Here is a 22,019-nt window from a genome sequence, read left to right as displayed (position 1 = left end):
GTTGCAATATTTTACATTTTAGTTCCAGAGAGCAAGTATATGTCGACGAATTAATACCCCAATTAACACAAAAAAAAAAAAAAGTCAATGAATTTAAGCATTAATATGAAACAAAAAGAAATAAGCAATTCGGTGTCCTTAGGATTAAATTAAATATTAGTACAATATGTGTATGAGTTGCCAATTAAAAAAAAAACACTGTTTTATATCATCTACGAAGTTTTGTCCTGTTTGCATATTCATCTATGACACATGGGGGCAAATTCAAACTCCAGGGTTCCTTTTGGAACTGTTTCAGCAACATTTTGCAGCCTTGAATCATTCGTCTTTTCCTATCAACAAATACAACCCATTCTTTTGGAATTGTAACTATTCTTCTTCCATAAAAAAGCAACCAAACTCTATCTATTTTCTGTAAACTTCCCCTCAGTTGATCCACAAATGCACTAACTCTCTGAATTCTTGAATCCAAAGGAGCACCCCAATAATTCTTCCATCTCTCCTCATTATAATTATTCGGATCAGGCAACCTGATACCAAATCCTGAACATTCATTATAAGAAGGCCGAAGTTCCCATATTTGATAAGGATAATAAACTTTTAAAGGATCGTCTCTTGATCTTTCTAGCAATGTTGATGTAATGTATGTCATCAGGTATTTTGGGGCCAGATGTCCTAAACATGAGATTGCATATGTTACAATTCGGGGCAAATGTTTTAGTTGTTCAGGATTTTGGCACTCTAATTTTTGCAATGAAACGAGGCCTCCATCGATCCATTCGGGTTCGAAAACGTGAGAAGGGCATTCGAATGCTGGATATCTATTCCTCCACAATAAGTATTGTTGCATGCTCGGCAACATGAGATCCTTTTCATGTGCGTTTGCTGCCATTTCTTTTATTTTATTCGTCAAATCTTCTGGTAGTTTTAGGGTTATTTCTTGGAAAAGAAGTCTCCTTTTTTCCAACGAAAGCACTTGCGATTCAGTCGGATAACCATCTTGTTGCTTGAACATTGGTTTATAATTATTGCTTCCTTTTGGCTCACAAATACATTCAAAACAACATTCTATAATCTCACAACCAAATGGATTCATCTGCAAAAGCATAAATTATTATTAGATTGTCTATGGAAGATTGCCTTCACAGAATTGGCATAAGTAAAATCATTGATATATTTAGATTTTGCAGATTCTGCCATGAATGCACATATGCAAATGGGACTAATTATAAACATGAGGAATTAAGTTTCTTTATTAGACTTTTTCAGTACTACGTATTTCAATAGCCATAACGAGGTCTATAAATTTAATCCCAAATTCTACTTTATATTATGTTCTAATTTTTTTTTATTGCAAATAGTCAACTTATTTTCTAATGATTATATAAACATGCAAAGAATCATTTAAAAATAATTAATTACATTTAAACAAAAATAATTAAATATCAAACAACCATTCAAGTAAAACATAATTACATTTATAAAGAAATACTTAATTATGGCCATAATAAGTCATTGACACATTCATAAATAAAAAAATTAATTATGTTCATAATGAAGTCATTAATACATTCATAAATAAACAATTAATTATGCTCGTAATGTAAGTCAATCATGCTCATAATATAAATCATAATAATTAAATTAAGGGAAAAACAATTAAATATCAAACTATTTTGTTCATAGATCTTAAATTTCATATTTTTCATAAAATTTAAAAATAAAAAAACATATATTAATCTATCATATTTTAAAACACACCAAATATAAAAAGAATATATAAATAATATAAATGATGTTAATTTCTCTTACTTGATCACTTGACCCAATGATGGATAAAAGAACTTCTTATATGTTTTTTTTATTATATAAAGTCACTTTTTTTCATTATAAAGAATTGACTTTTTTCATTATAAATAGTCACATATTTTAATCATAAAGAGTCATATATTTTCATCAAATCATATCTTTATATTAGCCGATAAAATTTTGATATAAAAAATCTTATTAAATATTAATTTATTTTATTAAATAAATACGATTTTGCTTGATAATAGTATGTGTCATGTGAGCCAAGTCTTACATAAACAACCTTCTAATCAGTAGACCAAAAAAATTAACAAATTTTGATATATCAAATACTTGATCTTATAGTGTTAAGCCTATATAATTAAAAATTTCAATAGAATTTGAAATTAGGTTAACCCTACTGTGCTATGACCTCGACACGTTAATTATCAAAGTGAAGCATAATAAAGTAGCCAAAGAAAAACAAAGAACCAAAATAAGTTTCAGAAATTTTCAAAGCAAAAGAACAAGAAAGAACTAATAAAAAAAAAAGCAAAAAAAGTTCTGAGAATTTCATACCTTGGACCTTGGACGAACTATTGAAGCGTTAAAACAAGAAGGATTCAGTAATGCTGTGTAAACTTAATTATAAAGGTGCATACCCGAAGAGGTTAAGGATTACCTATTGAACAAGGAAAGATTGTTTTATTAGGGTTAAGGATTACTTATGGAACAAGGAAAGAATGTTTTATTAGGGTTTATCAATCCAATCCAATTAATCCGATCAGGGTTTCAGTAAAACAAAAAAACAGAGAGAGAGAGTGTTTTATTAGAACTAACTATTTATAATTAATATATAATTTGTGCAATTTATATAAGTATAATATAATCAAATAAGGAATCATAATCCTATGTGAAAAAGGAAGAAACAGAATACAATTAATCAAATTCAAAATGAGAAATGAAAAGTTGCGTGTTTCCCTAATAATTCTTTAGGGAATAATTAATGACCATAATGTTAATTAATATTATTTAATTCCTATCTTGACAAGCCTTTATTAACTGAATCGGCCTTTAATTTGCGTGTCATGAGGTATGTTGATTTTCCTAATTATAGAGCAGTGAATGGTCTTCCCATATAAATATTGAATGCAAATTCATAACTTGAAAAGGCCAAAAAAAAAAAAAAACATAAAATCTTATAATATAATTAACTTGACATTTTGCATTCCAGCAAAAATATAGGAAAACGCAGAATTATATTCTCAATGTAAAGATAAACATTATAACAATTTTCAAAGGGGTAATCCACTATGTATAATTTTGTGTATATATAACGATATATTATCATACGATTAAGTATTGTTTTATTTTTAATTTTCAACTATCTAATCACCTAATGATATATTGTTATTTTTATATAAAATTGTGCATATACCACTACTCAATACAATTTTGATAATGTATCTACTTTAATATTATGAAAACCTTATTGGAGAAGTAGTAATAGGTATAATCTCTTATACTTGGGCTTCGGTGTATTTGATGAGATTTAAGTTAAATTATGCACAACCCCGATATTTAACACTCTCTACTCTTTCTCTGGATAAATGACACTTTCTATTTTTAACTACTCTTTTTGTCAAATATATTCTTGAGTTCAATAATATTAACTCTTTTTATTTTCATTTAATTTTATATTTATTTTATTTTTATTAGAGTTCTTTACATTTGGATCTCTCCATCTTCATTTGATTTTTCTATCTTCATTGTGTTTTCCAATTTATATAATTGTTGACCGAGTCATGTAAATATGATCAGTTTATGTAATAAATTTACATTTTTTGGTTTAAACTCATGGATTGATCCATATTCCAAATTTCATTCTGAATACTCAAGAAGGGATGAAGAAGAAGGTTTGCTAAAATGGGGTTTCCATTGAATCCCAAGGTTTTGACCAAATATGTCCAAATGGGTCAAATTCAATCAACGCCATTCTTTTGACCTAAAATTGATAATGTTATATTGTTATATTTTGGCCTATGTGTCATTTTGGATTTATATTATTGTTTTTTTTTTTATATGGACGAATTCATACAAGTACATGTATTTGAAATGTGAATACGCATGCAACCGAACAACTAGCAATCTTAATTTTTATTGAGATACCCACTAAATATATTATCTTTAATTGTTGAAATCCAATAGACTTTATTGTCGTTTTTCTTTTTGTCTTAACATTATTGCTGACACACTCTCTTGGATTTGTGCGATTGTTGCCAAGTTTTATGTTGACCATTGCCATTTTTAACTGAAGGTTATTTTTTTATGCCAAGACAACCATTTTTTGGAAGGTTATTTTTGGTATTGACTGGGGTATAAAGAGTTTTTTTTTTTTTTTTTTTTTAAATTAAGATTCATAACTTACTAGTATTTTGTTGTGTTCATAGTCATAGTAGATTATACACCACTCAATCAATCATTTTCTATGGGGATTCATCTGTTTTCTTTCCTTTGGCTTTGTATGGTGGAAAATGAACTGTCCACCCCACCACGCCACACTTCATTACCCACTCTTTTTTGTCACTTACACTCAATCTAAAAGCCCAATATATTTTTATTTTTTCCTTTGTGAATAATTTAAACACATATTTAGACTTTAATGCATACATTTGATATATTGATAATTACTAGTAGCATAACATGGGATTCACTAGGAAAGTAAGCATCTAATTGTAGTAATATATTAAAGAAGATTATCCCAAACTTTATAATAAATTAAAGGCTCATTTGGAATTGATATTGAAAAACTAAAATTTAAAGGCCAAAAGACTTATTCCCATTCACGGTTTAGTCTATTACCAAACTTATTTTCACTAATTTTAAAAAATTTAAATATCTATTTATCATTTAATTTCTATTAATAAAATCCGATAATTTAATTATAAATTATAAATTTACTTTTTTTAACATTTAATACACATACTCATGGAAAAATGAAATTTGAAAAATAAGTGTATTATTTTAAAAAATGACTTGTTCCCCCTTTCATATTATTTCAAATTTTCATCCACCCCAAAATTTAGAAACATTACATTTGCAGTTTTGTTTTCACCATTTTCACAATGAATGTCACATGACTTCTCCCTTTATCTCTAATCGACAAAAAAATCTAATAAACAACAACTCAATTTTGTTGGATAAGATAATTGATAAAAAACTCAAGATTGAGCCAATGTAAAATCGAGGAAATGAGCTAACCAAAAACCCAAGACAAAGAAAAAGACGAATCATTTCTTTTTTTGTCGATTTATCTTTATCAACGAAGGGGCGTCTATCTTCATTTACAAAGAGACAAAAATGAAGATGAATCGTTTTTGTCTCTTCATTGATAAAGAGAGAGATGATTCATCTTCTATAAGGGTTCATCGATGAAAATAACGAACAAAGAGAGAGAGCCAATGAAGAAGTTGGGTGGGAAGATGCTCAGGCAGAGATGGAGATGAATGCTAGAGAAGAAAGTAGAAAAAAACCTAAGGGGAAAAAGTTAAGTTTTTACCATTGGAAAAAATTATTAATTTTTAAAATTTAGGTTAAAAAAAGAGATAAATTTTTACTTTTTAATATTATAAGTTAAATAATTATTATCCTTTAGAAAACTTTGGCGGATATTTGAATTTTTAAAACTAATAAATATGACTTTTACAATATATTAAATCTTGGATAGGAATAAGTCTTTGGCCAAATCTAAAAGCCAAAGAACTTATTCCCACCAAAAGTATGTTATTATCTCAAGTTTTTTTTTATTAATTTTGAAAGTCTCATTTATCTACTCATGAACGGTTAAAATTAACGAACTCTAACTCTTTAAAATTTTATCTATTTTTTCTCCCATAAACCCTAAAAACTAATTATTTCTCCCCTAGGTCAAGTTTTAAAAAATGAAATTCCCCCCTTAGGGTTTAGTTTTCAATCCCTACAGCCATCGCCTACGACGAAGCTTCCCCAACGCATTACCACGCTTCGATGGTCTCTCTCTCCTCTTTTAGAACGTCGACTAATGCAGATATGGCCTGAAAAGATGAAGAGCTTCGTCAGGCAATGAAGCTCTTTGTCTCCCCAGACGAAGGCAAAAACCTCATTTTCGTCTAGGAAGATGAAGAGCTTGGTCTCCTGACAAAGTTCTTCGTTTTTTCAGGCCAAATCTGTATCGCTCGACGTTTCAAAGAAGAGAAGAGAGATCGTTGAAGCATGGTGATGTGTCAGGAAAGCTTTGTCACTAGCAATGGTGTTGGATTTGGAGCCGGGGATTGAAAACTAAACCCTAAGAGAAAAATGTGATTATTTAAAACTTGGTCTCGGGGAAAATGGTTAGTTTTTAGGATTTTGAGGAGAAAACGAGATTAAATTTTAATTTATTTTTAATATTACAAATAAAATAATGATTTTACCTTTGAAACTGTTAATTTTAACTATTTATAGTAGATAAATGAAAATTTCAAAATTAATTAAAAAAAAACTTGAAATAACAGTATATTTTGGATGGGAAATAGTCCTTTGGCCAAATCTAAATTGTAAACTTTAAAGGCACCTTTAACTTTAGCCTTTGCTTGTTATTAAAAAAATAAATATTGAAACTTAATGGGTTTCATCATTGACGACTGATTTGTAATTTCATGATGTGTTGAATCAAAGACGTCGTGCTCAAGTAGGAAGACCCACCTTCTTTGAGAGCTTTCTTGGCCGATTCTCCAATCTCTCTGGCTCTTCTTCTTCTCTCTTCTCCTTCACCTCCTTCCTCCATAACCATCTCCACCGCCTTCTTAATCTTTCCCTTCTCCACCAAAGCTTCAATCTTTTGTTTCTCCGCCCACGGCACAGACGTCTCAACCCCAACTCTCACTCCAATCTTCAGAACCTCCACCAACAATTTCTCGTTGTAAAATTGCTCCGCAAACATCGGCCAAGTCCCCATCGGCTTCCCCGCAGTCACGCCTTCCAGCGTTGAGTTCCACCCACAATGCGTCAAGAACCCCCCGGTAGCTGAATGTGACAGTATCGAAACTTGAGGCGCCCAGCCTTTAATAATCAAACCTCGCCCTGTAATCTTCTCTTCAAACTTGTATTCTTCAAACCATTTCTCCAGTTCCGTTAATTGATCTCCGTTTCGGATAACCCAGATGAATGAATGATTTGAGGCTTCTAATCCCAGTCCAATCTCCATCAATTGTTGAGATTTCAAGCGTGAAAGGCTACCAAAGCAAACGTAAATTACGGTGCTTGGCGGCTTCGAATCAAGCCACTGCAAGGCCTCGTGGTCAATGGGGGCCTTGTTATAATTTTCTCCCGCAAACGTATCGCTGGCAAAGAAAAGTGGACCCATGCACCAAATTCTCTTCACTTTATTGTATTCTTCAACATATCTGGGTTCCAACTCTTCAAAAGTATTCACCAAAATCCCTTCTGCCGAATCTTCAGCTTCTCTAAACGTCGTCATGCGGGCTCGAAAACCATCTGAAAGGTCTGATCTTGTCATAGGCAGTTGGGGTTCCGTAAACTCAATCTTATCAGGGATATCAGGAATCAAAAATGGCTCCGATGAAGATGTGATACTCTGCATAACTTTATGGCGTTCAATGTTGTGACAGCACAAGAGACAAAAACATGAAACTGTGTGAAAGATGAGCCTTGGAATGTTAAACTTAATCGAGATATTTGAAGTCCAAGGGAGACAAAGATCAGAAACGATACAATCAGGCTTTATTTCTGACTCTGCAAGCAAATTTTCTAGCTGTTTTTGTAACATATTACTTGCATCAAAGAATTTTGGGGCTAAGCTTGGAGAAGGGAGGGAATCCATGTTCTCACATCCCTCGGGCAGTCCGACTTCTGCACCAGGGAACTTGAGGGAGATGAATTGGATGCTGAGGTTCAACTGTTTAGCATAATCTATAATTTCATTGAATCGGATTGCGTTGAGAGGTGTGATGATAATTGAAACGGCCATGCCGTGGTGGGCAAGGAGCTTAGCCATGTCTGTGAAGGGGATGAGATGACTCTGGGACATCAGAGGAACAAGAAGGAAGCGAAGCTGGCCGTGAGTTTGGGTAGCCATTGGAGGAGAGCTTTGCAGAGTGGCAGCGGATGAGCATCTTAAATAATGGGGATTTAACGATTTCTTGTTGTATTCTATAGGCTTGCAAGCTTATCTCTAGCCTTTCTTTTTTAAAGTTAACTTCTGTTTGTTAATCGCAGCAAGTTGGGCAATTTAATTATTGGTACTTGAAATGACTATAAATTTAACATATTATCAATAATTATGTAGATTTGAACATAATAAGAATTAGATACCCAAATTATTTTCCATATCTTCAATAAAGATATACCAGTATAATCTCTCTTCGAAAATATTGAAGTTAATAATGATTGTTATTGTTATTATTATTATTATTATTATTATTTTTAAGCTAAATGAGAATTTCTCACCAAAGGTTTAGTGAATGGGCAGATTTTTATCTGTTAATTTTTAAAAACTTAAATATCCACAAATCTGTTAATATTTACTATTAAGGTTAAAAATAAAATTATCATTTAATTAAAAAATAAAAAAACTAAACATTCTTTTCCCTATAGGTTTAAAAATTTAATAATTTTTTTCCCTCTCCTCCCATGTTTGAAAATTTGCCACTCCCCTGTAGGGTTTGGAATTTTTTTCCCAGATTTTTTGGCAAGCTTCTTTATCGCAATCTTCGTCAATCTCTTCCTCCCAGCACTCTCTCCCTTACTGGCACTCTCTCTCCCTCCAAACGTCACCAATCTTCATCGTCAACAACGAACAACTTTAAAACTTGCAAGTGGGATTAATGATGATCAACAATGGAAAATGTTGGGAAGAACAAATGTGCGACGGAAGAGACACTGGGGAGATGAATTACACAACGATGACGCTGGAGAGACTAATCACATAATGAAAGAGACGTTAGGGAGACGAATTGCACAACGTCATCATAGACATGAATCGAGCAATGACAACCCCAAGGAGACACTTCTATTTGTGGTCGAAATATGTTGACCTTCTTCTTTGGTCACCGACTGAAGATGAATGGGGCTCTAGTCGTCGGAAGAAACTGAAAAAAAATTCAAACCCTAGGGGAGAACGACGAATTTTCAAACCTTGGTGGAGGAAATGTTTGATTTTTAAATCTAGAGGGTGAAATATAATAATTTTTAGTTTTTTTTAATATTTTTAGTTAAATAACAACTTTATCTTTAACTTTTACAGTAAATTTTAATAGATAGGTAAGTATTTAGATTTTTAAAAATTAATGAGTGAAAATATGTGTTTTTACTCCTTCGGCCTTATTTTTACTTTTGTCCAACTCATATTCTTTTGACAAAGAAATAAAATTAAGTATAGATTATGAAATAGTGGATGCCCCAACAAGTTCATTGGCCAATTGCCATTCATACTGTGTTTGATTGCTGAGAACTAGAGTCCAAGTTTTATTTTCAAAATTGGTCCACTAGTCCTGGACAACTACCAACACCTAAAAAAGGCCTTAACATCATCTTGTCTCTTTCATGGCGTTTAGTTGTAAAGCTTGTACTCTGAACATTAACAATCAGCCCTCTTCCTTCGATTTTGTCTTCAATATTTTCTTCTGATATCCATTTGGCAAACTTTTTACTTCAGCTTTGAAAACCCAAATAAAAGTTTGGTTGGATGCTTCAAAGCCTAGGCTAACATCTACCAATTGATGTGCCACCTGGCAACTAAGGTTTTCCAGACAAACATAGATTATAGAGACAGGATCCTGTAAATCAAGCCATTTAGATATTGGTCTCTCCAGCAATTGAAGCTTGTCACCTCTCTCAAATTTATCGAAAACTCCTTGTTGCATGACACTGGTCCAATGCACCAAACCTTATCACCTCTAACCTTCAAAAATTCTTTAATATATGATGATTCCAGCTCCTCATAAGTGTTTACTACGACTCCGTAGGCTGCTAGTTCATTGTTTCTAATCTCATAGCACATTTCCCTAGTATCCAATTAGCCCAAAATGACAGCATTAGGTAGCTGAGTTTTTGTTATTTCTATCCTATCAGGCAAACCAGGAATCATGACTCAAACTCAGAAACACTTTCATGAATCTTAGTAGCTAATACATTATGGGTACACAACAGAGAAAAGCAACTTGTCCCATCAAATACGAGCCTTGGAATTCGATAGTCTTGAACAGAATGGTGACTCCAGGCAAGATTCTTATCAGAAATTATACAACTGGGTCAAGGATGTTAACTCATCAAGAATTTTTTTCAACTGGCTTTTGCAGCATACTAATGGAAACAAGGAGATTTTTAAACATATCTCGCGAGGGGAGTACATCCAGGCTCTCACATCCGTGAGGCAAGCCAGCTTCTGAGTATGGAGATGGAACTTGGTAAAGTTGGACATGGAGCCCGGATTCAATGGCCAGGCAAAAATTGTTTTGAATTGCAAAGCATTTAGAGGGGTTATGATGACAGTAACATTTACACCCCACTGTGCCACCAGTCTAGACATGTCAATCTGGGGATTAAGTGACCACGAGCCAGGTGTGGGAGAAAAACAAATTGAAGCAGTTGGTTTGGAGAGGCCATTATTTATGTTGGAGGGGCGCATCAAAGTGAGGTTGAAAATTCAGAATTTAGTTTTTGTTAAAAACAAATCTAACCTGGAGCTTACATGCTAGATTTGGCTTTCAACTAACTTTCTCTGTGTCTTCAACTAACATCCTTTGTTCCTTGATGTGAGAATAACAACAGAAAAGCTTGGATTCCTCAAAATCTTTCAGTATAGCTAGTGATGTAAGCGCCTACATAAGCAATATAGTTCTGGAAACAGAGTGTGCCGGATTCATTGCTCATCACAACAAATATGTGAACTTCAGATCAAGCATGTGATTTAATGGACACATTCTAAGTAGAATCTAGTAAAAAGCAATGTCCAAAATGGAGAGAGGCGACAAAGCCTCAATAGATAAAAGAAGTGCCAACAAAATCAATTGTAATCTCTTACGGTCTACACACTACTTTGGCAGTATACTTAATTATGTTCTTTCATCACAATAGCTGCAATATGACAACACTTACAAGGAGTCCATAGATGTGGAAGCAAAAGTTTCTAGATGGAAGATGTAAGTTGCAAGTTAGTGGAGAGGTGGAGTGACATTCTCTACTAAAGTAGGAGTTTAAGGTGGTAGAAGGGAGATTGAAGAAGTAGAAATGGTTGGAGTTAGAGAAGAACTCGATTGAGGAGGAGAAGACAATGTGGTGGCAACGATGGAAGAGAAGAAGAAATTAACATTAACAGTTGATCTAACCTCCAAGAGAGATGACACAATTATTGGTTGAGTCTTGGAAGAGGAAAATATAATGAGTAAAAAACAGTTGCGAACAATCAAAATTCAGAATCTTAATCATGATTTATTGTAATTTTTAGTTTGAATTTTATAATTATTTATTAGTGGTGCATATAAAGTTTATAAATTTTTTGGGGATAAGTAATTAGTTAATTTCGATAAAAATAGGTTATTTTCGTTTTTCCGCCACCGTGGTTAGAAATTAAAATTTCCAGAGTGTGAAAGTAGTCTCATAAAGTTTGAGCGGAAAAATTATTTGACCCGTATAGAAAAATGAATATCTTGGTTGAGGGACCAAGTGAATGGAAGGCATGGAAAAAGATTTATCCAATAAAGATGGAGACAACGCTCGAGCAGTCTATTTACAACACTATTGATGGAATTGGGCAGCGTAACCCACTTGATATGTAGATCCAACTTTATATTTGTGAGGCCTAATTAACAGACGCAAGAATCCTCTGAAGCAACCATATATAAATTTATCAACTCAGTGATCTCCTGGATTTGTGCATCGCCGTCAACCGATTTGAAAATTCTGAGAAAGGTAAGTAGCGTTCTAACTACATTGTTTATGTCAACTTTAAACTGCAGCCACAGAACACTTCAGGCAGCCGCCTCCAATCATTCATTTCTCTATCTCTTTGCGTGTGCCCTTACGTCAAAAAGTCGCGGACACTATTATTTGTCAACAAACTTCGCAGTCGTCTTAATAGAACAAAGCAGTCAAACCAAGAAAATTCAGCAAAGCCGTACCTATATATCTCAAAATGTAATCATCTTCTCCTTCAATGAAACTTCTTGCAATGGATTCTCAAACTTACCAATCTCACTTTGTGTTAATACCTTATATTGTTAAATATTGAGGTTGTTTTTGTATTTTACTTATTCAAGGTAGTTGAACTTTAGAATGTGTGATGATCCATAATTTTTGGTACTTTTGCTCAGTCAAGTATGGTTTGCATTTAATGTAAGCATGGCTTCATTGTTTTAGTGATGTTAAAAAAGCCTTGTATTATGGACGAAACAGAAGCAGAAAAATACAGCAGAAAATTCTCTCATATCTTCCTCTGTTTTTCAAGTTTTCCTTCACTTTACAACTCTGCTCCGGCGTAACTTTCTTAATCTGTCACTTGATCTTTTCTTCAGCATTTTAATACTCCTGATCTTCTTTCATTCTTATACTTGATAACATGGTATCAGAGCATTATTGTTCTTAAAGGGCTGTGTGGTTGAAGGCTCAAAAAATAACAATTCCTTGAACTGTGTTTTTTCTAAAAATTTATGGCTTCAACATCTTCTTCTTCCATGTCACCTCCAGTTTATAATGGAGAAAACTACCATATCTGGGCTGTTAAGATGAAAGCTTACTTGAGAGGTGCTGGCCTGTGGCAATATGTTGAGGAGGAAAGGGAACCACCTCTTTTAGGACCGAATCCTACTCTGAATCAGTTGAGGATGCATGAGGATGAAGTGGCCAAAGCACCCAGAGCTTTGTCTGTGATACACCAAGCTGTTACAGATGCTGTCTTCTCCAAGATTATGGCCTGTGAGACAGCTAAACAAGCTTGGGATAGGCTAAGGGAAGACTCCATGGGAAGTGAACGTTCAAAACAGATGTTAGTTTTGAACTTAAGAAGAGAATTCGAAGTGTTGAAGATGAAGGAGACAGAGAATATTCAAGAGTATGCTGATAGAGCAATGAAAATTGTCAACCAAATTAGATTGTTTGGAGAGACTTTAACTGATCAGAGGATAGTTGAGAAAGTACTCGTTAGTATTCCTGAGAGATATGAGTCAAAAATATCCTCACTTGAGGATACAAAAAATTTTTCTGAGCTCACCATATCAGAAGTAATCAATGCTCTAAAAGCTCAGGATCAAAGAAGAGCACTTAGACAAGAGGAGTCAGTCGAAGGAGCTTTTAATGCCAAGCTGTATGAGAAAAAATCTGGATATAATTCCAGTAAGAAAAATTACTTTGAGAAAGGAGGAGATAAAGGTAAACATAGCAGCGAAGTTTCAAAAAGTGGAGAGAAAAAGGGAAAATACAACCCTTGTCCTCATTGCAAAAAAAAGGGGCATTTTCCAAATCAGTGTTGGTTTCGACCAAATGTAAAATGCAGATTATGTGGACAGCTTGGTCATATTGATCGTGTGTGCAAAAACAAAGCTAGAAATCATCCAGTGCAGCATGCTCAAAATGCAGAAAAGCAGGATAATGAAGGAGAAAACCTGTTTGTTGCCTCTAGCTATGCAAAACAAGATGACAAATCAGTATGGTTGATAGATAGTGGCTGTTCGAACCATATGACCTTTAATGCATCAATTTTGCAGGACTTGGATACTTCCTATTCATCTAAAGTGAAGATTGGTAATGGAGAATTGTTGGAAGTTAAAGGAAAGGGTGTTGTTCATATTCCAACTCAAACAGGTACCAAAATCATTAATGATGTTCTTTATGTTCCTGGAATAAATCATAACTTGCTGAGTGTTGCTCAAATGGTTGATAAGGGTTATTCTTTGCATTTTGAAAACAAATCATGCTCAATTAAAGATCAAGCAGGAAATGAATTGATGATAGTTGAAATGCATAATAAAAATTTTGAAATAAGTTGGATGCAATTGTGTGACAATGTTTTACATCATGTTGAGTTTAATTCACAATTATGGCACAAAAGATTTGGCCATTTCAGTTACTCAACTTTGAAACAAATGCATGCCAAGCAAATAGTTTTAAAAATGCCAACAGTTGATGAGGTTGAAGATGTGTGTGAAACTTGTCAGTTGGGTAAACAAGTTAGATCTCCTTTTGCAAGCAGCAACTCTAGAGCTTCTGAAAGACTGAATTTAGTGCATTCAGATGTGTGTGGACCTATGAGCATTCCTTCCTTAAATGGAAGCAAATACTTCTTGCTATTTGTTGATGACTATTCAAGGTTCTGCTGGATTTATTTTATGAAACAAAAGACTGAAGTTCTGAATTTGTTTAAGAAATTTAAAGCAGAAATGGAGAAGCAATCCAGTTTCAAGTTGAAAATTTTAAGAACTGACAATGGAAGTGAGTATTCCTCTAAAGAGTTTGCTGATTTCTGTTGTGCTGAAGGAGTAGTGCATCAGTTCACTGCCCCTTACACTCCACAGTAGAATGGAGTTTCTGAGAGAAAGAATAGATCCATCTTGGAAATGGCTAGGTGTCTCATGTTTGAGAAAAAACTCCCTAAGGAGTTTTGGGCTGAAGCTTCAAACACATCAGCATATTTGTTAAATCTACTTCCTACCAAGGCTTTAAATTATAGAACTCCTCATGAGTTATGGTATGGAAACAAACCAGAGGTGGATCACTTGAAGGTGTTTGGTTGTCTATGTTATGTGCATGTACCAAAGGAAAAAAGAACAAAACTAGATGAAAAGGCTGAAGTAGGAATTTTTATTGGTTACAGCAGCCTTACTAAAGGATTTCGAATTTATAATCCTAAAACAAAAAAGGTTGTGATAAGCAGAGATGTAAAATTCAGTGAGCTTGTAGCTTGGAATTGGGAAGCTGATGAAGAAACAGAACAACCTTCTGGAATTAGGCCCAACTTTGATAAAAGGTCTGAAGATGAATCTTATTCCAGTGATGATGAGAATGTTCCTGAAACTAGAATGAGATCTCTTGAAGATGTTTACAACAGGTGTAATATGGCACTAGTTGAACCAAGCTCTTATGAAGAAGCTGTCCAAAGTAATGAGTGGAAGACTGCTATGGATGATGAACTTCAAATGATAAATAAAAACTCAACCTGGACTTTGGTAGAAAGGCCTCAAGATCACAAAGTGCTTGGAGTAAAATGGATTTACAGGACCAAGTACAATCCAGATGGGTCAATTAATAAGCATAAGGCAAGATTAGTGGTGAAAGGATATCAACAACAATTTGGAATTGATTTCACTGATACCTTCGCTCCAGTGGCAAGGTATGACACCATCAGACTTTTGACTACTTTGGCTGTTAATTTAGATTGGAAAATTTACCACCTTGATGTAAAATCGGCTTTCCTTAATGGTGTTCTTGATGAAACCATTTATGTTGAGCAACCAGTGGGGTATGTTGTGAAAGGTAAAGAAGATGGAGTGTATAAATTACATAAGGCACTCTATGGCCTCAAGCAAGCTCCAAAAACTTGGTATACCCGAATTCATAATTATCTACTTAGTCAAGGCTTTTTCTGCAGCCTAAATGAATCCACTTTGTATGTCAAGTATGGAAAAGGTAAAGTAAAAATGGTTGTGTCTCTGTATGTGGATGACTTGCTGGTGACAGGAGGAGACTTAAGCTTCATTTCAAAATTTAAAGACAATATGCAGTGTGAATTTGAAATGGCAGACTTAGGTGTGATGACATATTTTCTGGGAATAGAGTTTAATCAATTTGAGGATGGCATTTTTATTTCTCAAAGCAAATATGCTTCTGATTTGCTTAAGAAGTTTAATATGCAGAATTGCAAGCCTGTGACCATTCCTCTAGTTGCAAATGAAAAGTTTAAAGACAAGGAATCCAGTGATTTTGTAGATGTCACTAGTTACAGAAGCTTAATTGGAAGTCTTTTGTATTTATCATCCACTAGACCTGACATAATGTTCTCTACCTCTTTGCTATCAAGATTCATGCAGTCACCTAAGTTAATTCACATGAGGGCTGTTAAAAGAGTCTTGAGATACATTAGAGGGACAATAGAGTTTGGACTGTGGTTTTCGAAATCTCAAAGCTGTGATGTTATTGGTTACTCAGACAGTGACTGGGCTGGAAGTCTTTCAGATTCAAAGAGCACTTCAGGTTATTGTTTTTCACTTGGAAGTGCTGTCTTTTGCTGGAATTCAAAGAAACAAGCTGTAGTTGCCCAATCTTCAGCTGAAGCTGAATACATAGCAGCTTCAAATGCCTCAAACCAAGCTATTTGGCTGAAGAAGTTACTCACTGACCTTGGACAAATGCAGAACAATGGGATTGTGCTTCATATTGACAACAATGCTGCCATAGCCATCACTCAAAATCCAGTTTACCATGGCCGAACAAAACATATCAGTGTTAAGTTCCATGCAATCAGAGAGGCTGTTAAATCTGGAGACATTAAAATTGCTCACTGCTCCTCCAAAGATCAAGTTGCAGATATATTCACCAAAGCTTTGCCTAAGCCACAGTTTGAGTATTTAAGAACTAAGCTTGGTGTTACTACAATAACCTCAAAGGAGGAGTGTTAAATATTGAGGTTGTTTTTGTATTTTACTTATTCAAGGCAGTTGAACTTTAGAATGTGTGATGATCCATAATTTTTGGTACTTTTGCTCAGTCAAGTATGGTTTGCATTTAATGTAAGCATGGCTTCATTGTTTTAGTGATGTTAAAAAAGCCTTGTATTATGAACGAAACAGAAGCAGAAAAATACAGCAGAAAATTCTCTCATATCTTCCTCTGTTTTTCAAGTTTTCCTTCACTTTACAACTCTGCTCCGGCGTAACTTTCTTAATCTGTCGCTTGATCTTTTCTTCAGCATTTTAATACTCCTGATCTTCTTTCATTCTTATACTTGATAACATATATGACTCCTGGCCATCTCATCCCCATGATCGACGTTGCCAAGCTTTTGGCTCAACGTAATGTTTTAGTCTCCATTGTTCTCACACCTCTAAATGTTGCTCGATTCAGCAACGTCATTGATCGTTCCATTCAAGTCGGGCTGCCAATCCAGGTCTTAGAGGTTAAGTTTCCATCTGTTGAGGTTGGCCTGCCTGAAGGGTATGAATCTCCAGAAACACTACCTTCACGAGACTTGATCAAAAATTTTTTTAGAGCAACGGATTTGTTGCCGGAGCGAGTAAAGAAATTGTTTGAGCAACTAAAGCCGAGTCCTAGTTGTATGGTTGCAGACAAAAATTTCCCCTGGACGGCTGATATTGCGGCCAAGTTTCAGATTCCATTTCGGGTAATATTTGATGGGATGAGTAGCTTTTCCCAATTGTGCTTCCACAGTTTACAAGAATCTAAGGTCTATGAGAAAGTATCTGAGTTTGAACCTATTGTGATTCCAGGATTGCCCGACAAAATTGAACTCACGACCAACAAGTTGCCGGGTGAGTTCAATCCAGGATTGAGCGAAGACTTCAAGGCTCTTGGACGAAAGATGAGAGAAGGTCAGGTTGGTGCATACGGGGTGATAGTTAATAGTTTTGAAGAGCTAGAACCAGACTATGTTGAAGGCTACCAAAAGGCCACAGGAAAGAAACTATGGTGCGTTGGCCCGGTTTCATTATGTAACAAGGATGACTTAGATAAGGCTGAGAGAGGTGACAAGGCTTCAAATGATGTAAATCAATGCTTGAAATGGCTTGACTCATGGCCTGCAAATTCTGTAATTTATGTTTGTCTTGGAAGTCTCAATGGTTTTACACTTGCACAATTGATGGAACTTGGTTTAGGATTAGAAGCTACAAACAGGCCATTTGTTTGGGTTATAAGAGGTGAAATGAAAAGGGAAATCCAGAAATGGTTAGAAGAAGATGAGTTTGAAAAGAGAGTGAAGGAAAGAGGTCTAGTGATACTAGGCTGGGCGCCTCAGGTTCTGATTCTTTCGCATCCTGCAATCGGAGCTTTCTTAACACATTGCGGGTGGAACTCAACTTTAGAAGGGATATGCGCAGGCGTGCCATTGGTTACATGGCCTTTGTCTGCTGAACAGTTTATAAACGAGAAGCTAATTACTCAAGTGATGAAAATTGGAGTGCCGCTAGGGAGTGATGTTATGGTGCCTTTTGGACAGGAAGAGAAGTTTGGGGTGCTGGTAAAGAAGGAGAAAATAAGAGAGGTTGTAGACAAGGCAATGAATGAAGATCAAGGAGAAGAGATAAACAAACGTGCAAAAAGGCTTGCCGAAATGGCCAAAAAAGCAGTAGAAGAGGGAGGATCTTCTTACAATAACATTACCTTGTTAACTGAGGATATCATTCAACAAGCAAGAGGCCATTCATAATATAATTAGACTGTTTCTGTCAAATTTCATCATGCATTATGAATTTGTTTTTGGATCTTTACCATCTTCCTTCTGCATAAATGATTGAGTTTAACTTCCTCCTTTTATTTAATGTGAGATTAAGCAAAACTCTACATACTTTTTATTGTTGAAGAATAAGTCTTGTTGAAAAAGTCAGTTTGTCCTATTCTTTAGGGATAGTTTACGTTGCATTTATGTGGGCTTCAGTTGATGACTTTAGTTGCATTTTTTCTGGAATTTTGTTGCTGTAATGCCTATATATAAAGGCTCTTGATTTATGAATAAAAGTGTAGTAGATCTTCAGTTTTAATCTCTCCTTATTTTTTTTTTCTGCAACATTTATTACTCTGTATATCTGTTTCAGTGCTACAAATGTATTTTAAACTAACAGACAACATAAAAATATAGAAAATGCAAGTGTAATCACTAATTTTCTTGCATCATCACTTTCTCCCTTTTTCTCAATTGTTGCTGAATGATATCTTCAATTAACAAAGTGATGTTACTGTAAGAAGATCCTCCCTCTTCTACTGCCTTCTTTGCCGTTTCTGCAAGCTTTCTTGCTTTTTTCCTTCTTTCTTCATAATTATTTTCATTCATTACCTTTTCTATAGCCTCGCTTATTTTTTCCTTCTTCAGTTGCACACCAAACTTCTCCTCCTCTTTCAAATGCATCATAGCTTCAGCCCCCACAGGCACAACAGTTTTCAGCACATGCACTACTAACTTCTCATTGAAAAACTGCTCAGCAAACAAAGGCCATGTAATCATTGGCACGCCGGCACAAATCCCTTCTAGTGTTGAATTCCACCCACAATGCGTTAAGTATGCTCCAGTTGAGGGATGTGACAGAATCAGAACCTGAGGTGCGATGATCATCGTCAACAACGAACAACTTTAAAACCCACGAGTGGATTTCAACCCTAATGATGATCAACAATGGACAATGTTGGAAAGACCAAACGTTAGACAGAAGAGACACTGGGGAGATGAATTACACAACGACGACGTTGGAGAGACTAATCACACGATGAAAGAGACGTCAGGGAGACGAATTGCACGACGTCGTCATAGAGATGAATCGAGCAATGACAACCCTGAAGAGATGCTTCCACTTGTGATTGAAATTTGTTGACCTTCTTCTTTGGTCACCAACTGAAGATGAATGGGGCTCTGGTCGTCAGAAGAAATTGAAAAAAAATTCAAACACTAGGGGAGAATGACGAATTTTCAAACCTTAGTGGAGAAAATGTTGGATTTTTAAATCTAGATGGCGAAATGTAATAGTTTTTAGTTTTTTTAAATATTTTTAGTTAAATAACAATTTTACCTTTAACTTTCACAATAAATTTTAGTAGATAAGTGAGTATTTAGATTTTTTAAAATTAATGGATGAAAATTTGCCTTTGCACTCAACCTTTGGTGAGAAATACTCCGTTGGCCTTATTTTTACTTTTGTCCAACACATATTCTTTTGACAAAGAAATAAAATTAAGTATAGATTATGAAATAGTGGATGCCCCAACAAGTTCATTGGCCAACTGCCATTCATACTGTATTTGATTGCTGAGAACAAGAGTCCAAGTTTTACTTTCAAAATTGGTCCACTAGTCCTAGACAACTACCAACACCTAAAAAAGGTCTTAACATCATCTTGTCTCTTTTATGACATTTAGGGGTCGTTTGGTTTCAGTTTTTAAAAATTACTTTGGTAATCTATCTTTTATTCTCTTGTTTGGTTTGTCAATAATAAAATATTATAACAATTTTTTATTACCAATGTCAACGTGACAGGTAATATAAGTGATAATCTGATTATCACATTCACCTTAGGTATTTAAAGATTATTAAGGTAATCTTGATTTTATTATAATTATATTATTATTTATTAATTTTCTGAGACAAAAATAAATTTATTTTTAATTAATATGACAAATAAGATAAAAATATTTTAAAATAATTATATTCAAAAACATTTAAGTAAAATAATTTACTAGTAATCTTTTATTACCTTTAATCAAACATAATAATTATTTATATCTATCAAATTTTATCAAACATAGTAATCATTTATACCCAGTAATCTTTTAAGTGATCTATCTTCAAGATAATTTTTTTATTTTAATAATAAACTATTACTCAAATCAAACGCCTCCTTAGTTGTGAAGCTTGTACTTTGAACAATAACAATCAGCCCTCTTCCTTCGATTTTGTCTTCAATATTTTCTTCTGATATCCATTTGGCGAACTTTTTACTTCAGCTTTGAAAACCCAAATAAAAGTTTGGTTGGATGCTTCAAAGCCTTGGCTAGGATCTACCAATTGATGTGCCACCTGGCAACTAAGGTTTTCCAGACAAACATAGATTATAGAGATAGGATCCTGTAAATCAAGCAATTTAGATATTGGTCTCTAGCAATTGAAGCTTGTCACCTCTCTCGAATTTATCGGAAACTCCTTGTTGCATGACACTGGTCCAATGCACCAAACCTTATCACCTCTAAACTTCAAAAATTCTTTAATATATGATGATTCCAGCTCCTCATAAGTGTTCACTACCACTCCGTAGGCTGCTAGTTCATTGTTTCTAATCTCATAGCACATTTCCCTAGTATCCAGTGAGCCCAAAATGACAGCATTAGGTAGCTGAGTTTTTGTTATTTCTATCCTATCAGGCAAACCAGGAATCATGACTCAAACTCAGAAACACCTTCATGAATCTTAGTAGCTAATACATTATGGGTACACAACAGAGAAAAGCAACTTGTCCCATCAAATACGAGCCTTGGAATTCGATACTCTTGAACGGAATGGTGACTCCAGGCAAGATTCTTATCAGAAATTATACAACTGGGTCAAGGATGTTAACTCATCAAGAATTTTTTTCAACTGGCTTTTGCAGCATACTAATGGAAACAAGGAGATTTTTAAACATATCTCGCGAGGGGAGTACATCCAGGCTCTCACATCCGTGAGGCAAGCCAGCTTCTGAGTATGGAGATGGAACTTGGTAAAGTTGGACATGGAGCCTGGATTCAATGGTCAGGCAAAAATTGTTTTGAATTGCGAAGCATTTAGAGGGGTTATGATGGCAGTAACATTTACACCCTACTGTGCCACCAGTCTAGACATGTCAATCTGGGGATTAAGTGACCACGAGCCAGGTGTGGGAGAAAAACAAATTGAAGCAGTTGGTTTGGAGAGGCCATTATTTATGTTGGAGGGGCGTATCAAAGTAAGGTTGAAAATTCAGAATTTAGTTTTTGTTAAAAACAAATCTAACCTGGAGCTTACATCCTAGATTTGGCTTTCAACTAACTTTCTGTGTGTCTTCAACTAACATCCTTTGTTCCTTGATGTGAGAATAACAACAGAAAAGTTTGGATTCCTCAAAATCTTTCAGTATAGCTAGTGATGTAAGCGCCTACATAAGCAATATAGTTCTGGAAAGAGACTGTGCCAGATTCATTGCTCATCACAACAAATATGTGAACTTCAGATCAAGCATGTGATTTAATGGACACATTCTAAGTAGAATCTAGTAAAAAGCAATGTCTAAAATGGAGAGAGGCGACAAAGCCTCAATAGATAAAAGAAATGCCGACAAAATCAGTTGTAATCTCTTACGGTCTACACACTACTTTGGCAGTATGCCTAAGGCCAAACGACTATTTCTCACCCAAGGTATGCTGCAATCTCAAGTTTCCACCCTTTAACTATTAAAATATCAAACACCCACCCATGACTGATTAAATTTAACAAAACTCTAACGGTGATAAGGGTAAAATCGTCATTTTCT

The 22,019-nt window shown here is 34.6% G+C and overlaps 2 protein-coding genes and 2 pseudogenes across 2 annotated transcripts; 1 reads left to right on the top strand and 3 right to left on the bottom strand.

The window, feature by feature from the left end:
* Nucleotides 1-6,310: 6,310 nt before the first annotated feature.
* On the bottom strand, nucleotides 6,311-8,070 carry LOC123209079 (UDP-glycosyltransferase 73C5-like). Its single transcript, XM_044626831.1, has one exon. It carries the CDS (start codon nucleotides 7,901-7,903, stop codon nucleotides 6,440-6,442), a length of 1,464 nt encoding a protein of 487 aa, XP_044482766.1. The 5' UTR covers nucleotides 7,904-8,070; the 3' UTR covers nucleotides 6,311-6,439.
* Nucleotides 8,071-9,297: 1,227 nt separating this feature from the next.
* On the bottom strand, nucleotides 9,298-10,431 carry LOC123226064 (annotated as a pseudogene).
* A 1,448-nt stretch (nucleotides 10,432-11,879) lies between these two features.
* Nucleotides 11,880-18,530, top strand: LOC123225887 (UDP-glycosyltransferase 73C4-like). The gene is made up of 2 exons (XM_044650212.1): nucleotides 11,880-12,038; nucleotides 16,770-18,530. Exons 1-2 carry the CDS (start codon nucleotides 11,981-11,983, stop codon nucleotides 18,197-18,199), a joined length of 1,488 nt encoding a protein of 495 aa, XP_044506147.1. The 5' UTR covers nucleotides 11,880-11,980; the 3' UTR covers nucleotides 18,200-18,530.
* Nucleotides 18,531-18,579: 49 nt separating this feature from the next.
* LOC123225894 lies at nucleotides 18,580-21,429 on the bottom strand (annotated as a pseudogene).
* Between the last annotated feature and the right edge of the window lie 590 nt (nucleotides 21,430-22,019).

This window comes from Mangifera indica, chromosome 1, assembly GCF_011075055.1.
Source record: "Mangifera indica cultivar Alphonso chromosome 1, CATAS_Mindica_2.1, whole genome shotgun sequence".
Taxonomy (NCBI): Eukaryota; Viridiplantae; Streptophyta; class Magnoliopsida; order Sapindales; family Anacardiaceae; genus Mangifera; species Mangifera indica.
This window is presented reverse-complemented; position numbering and strand designations above follow the sequence as displayed.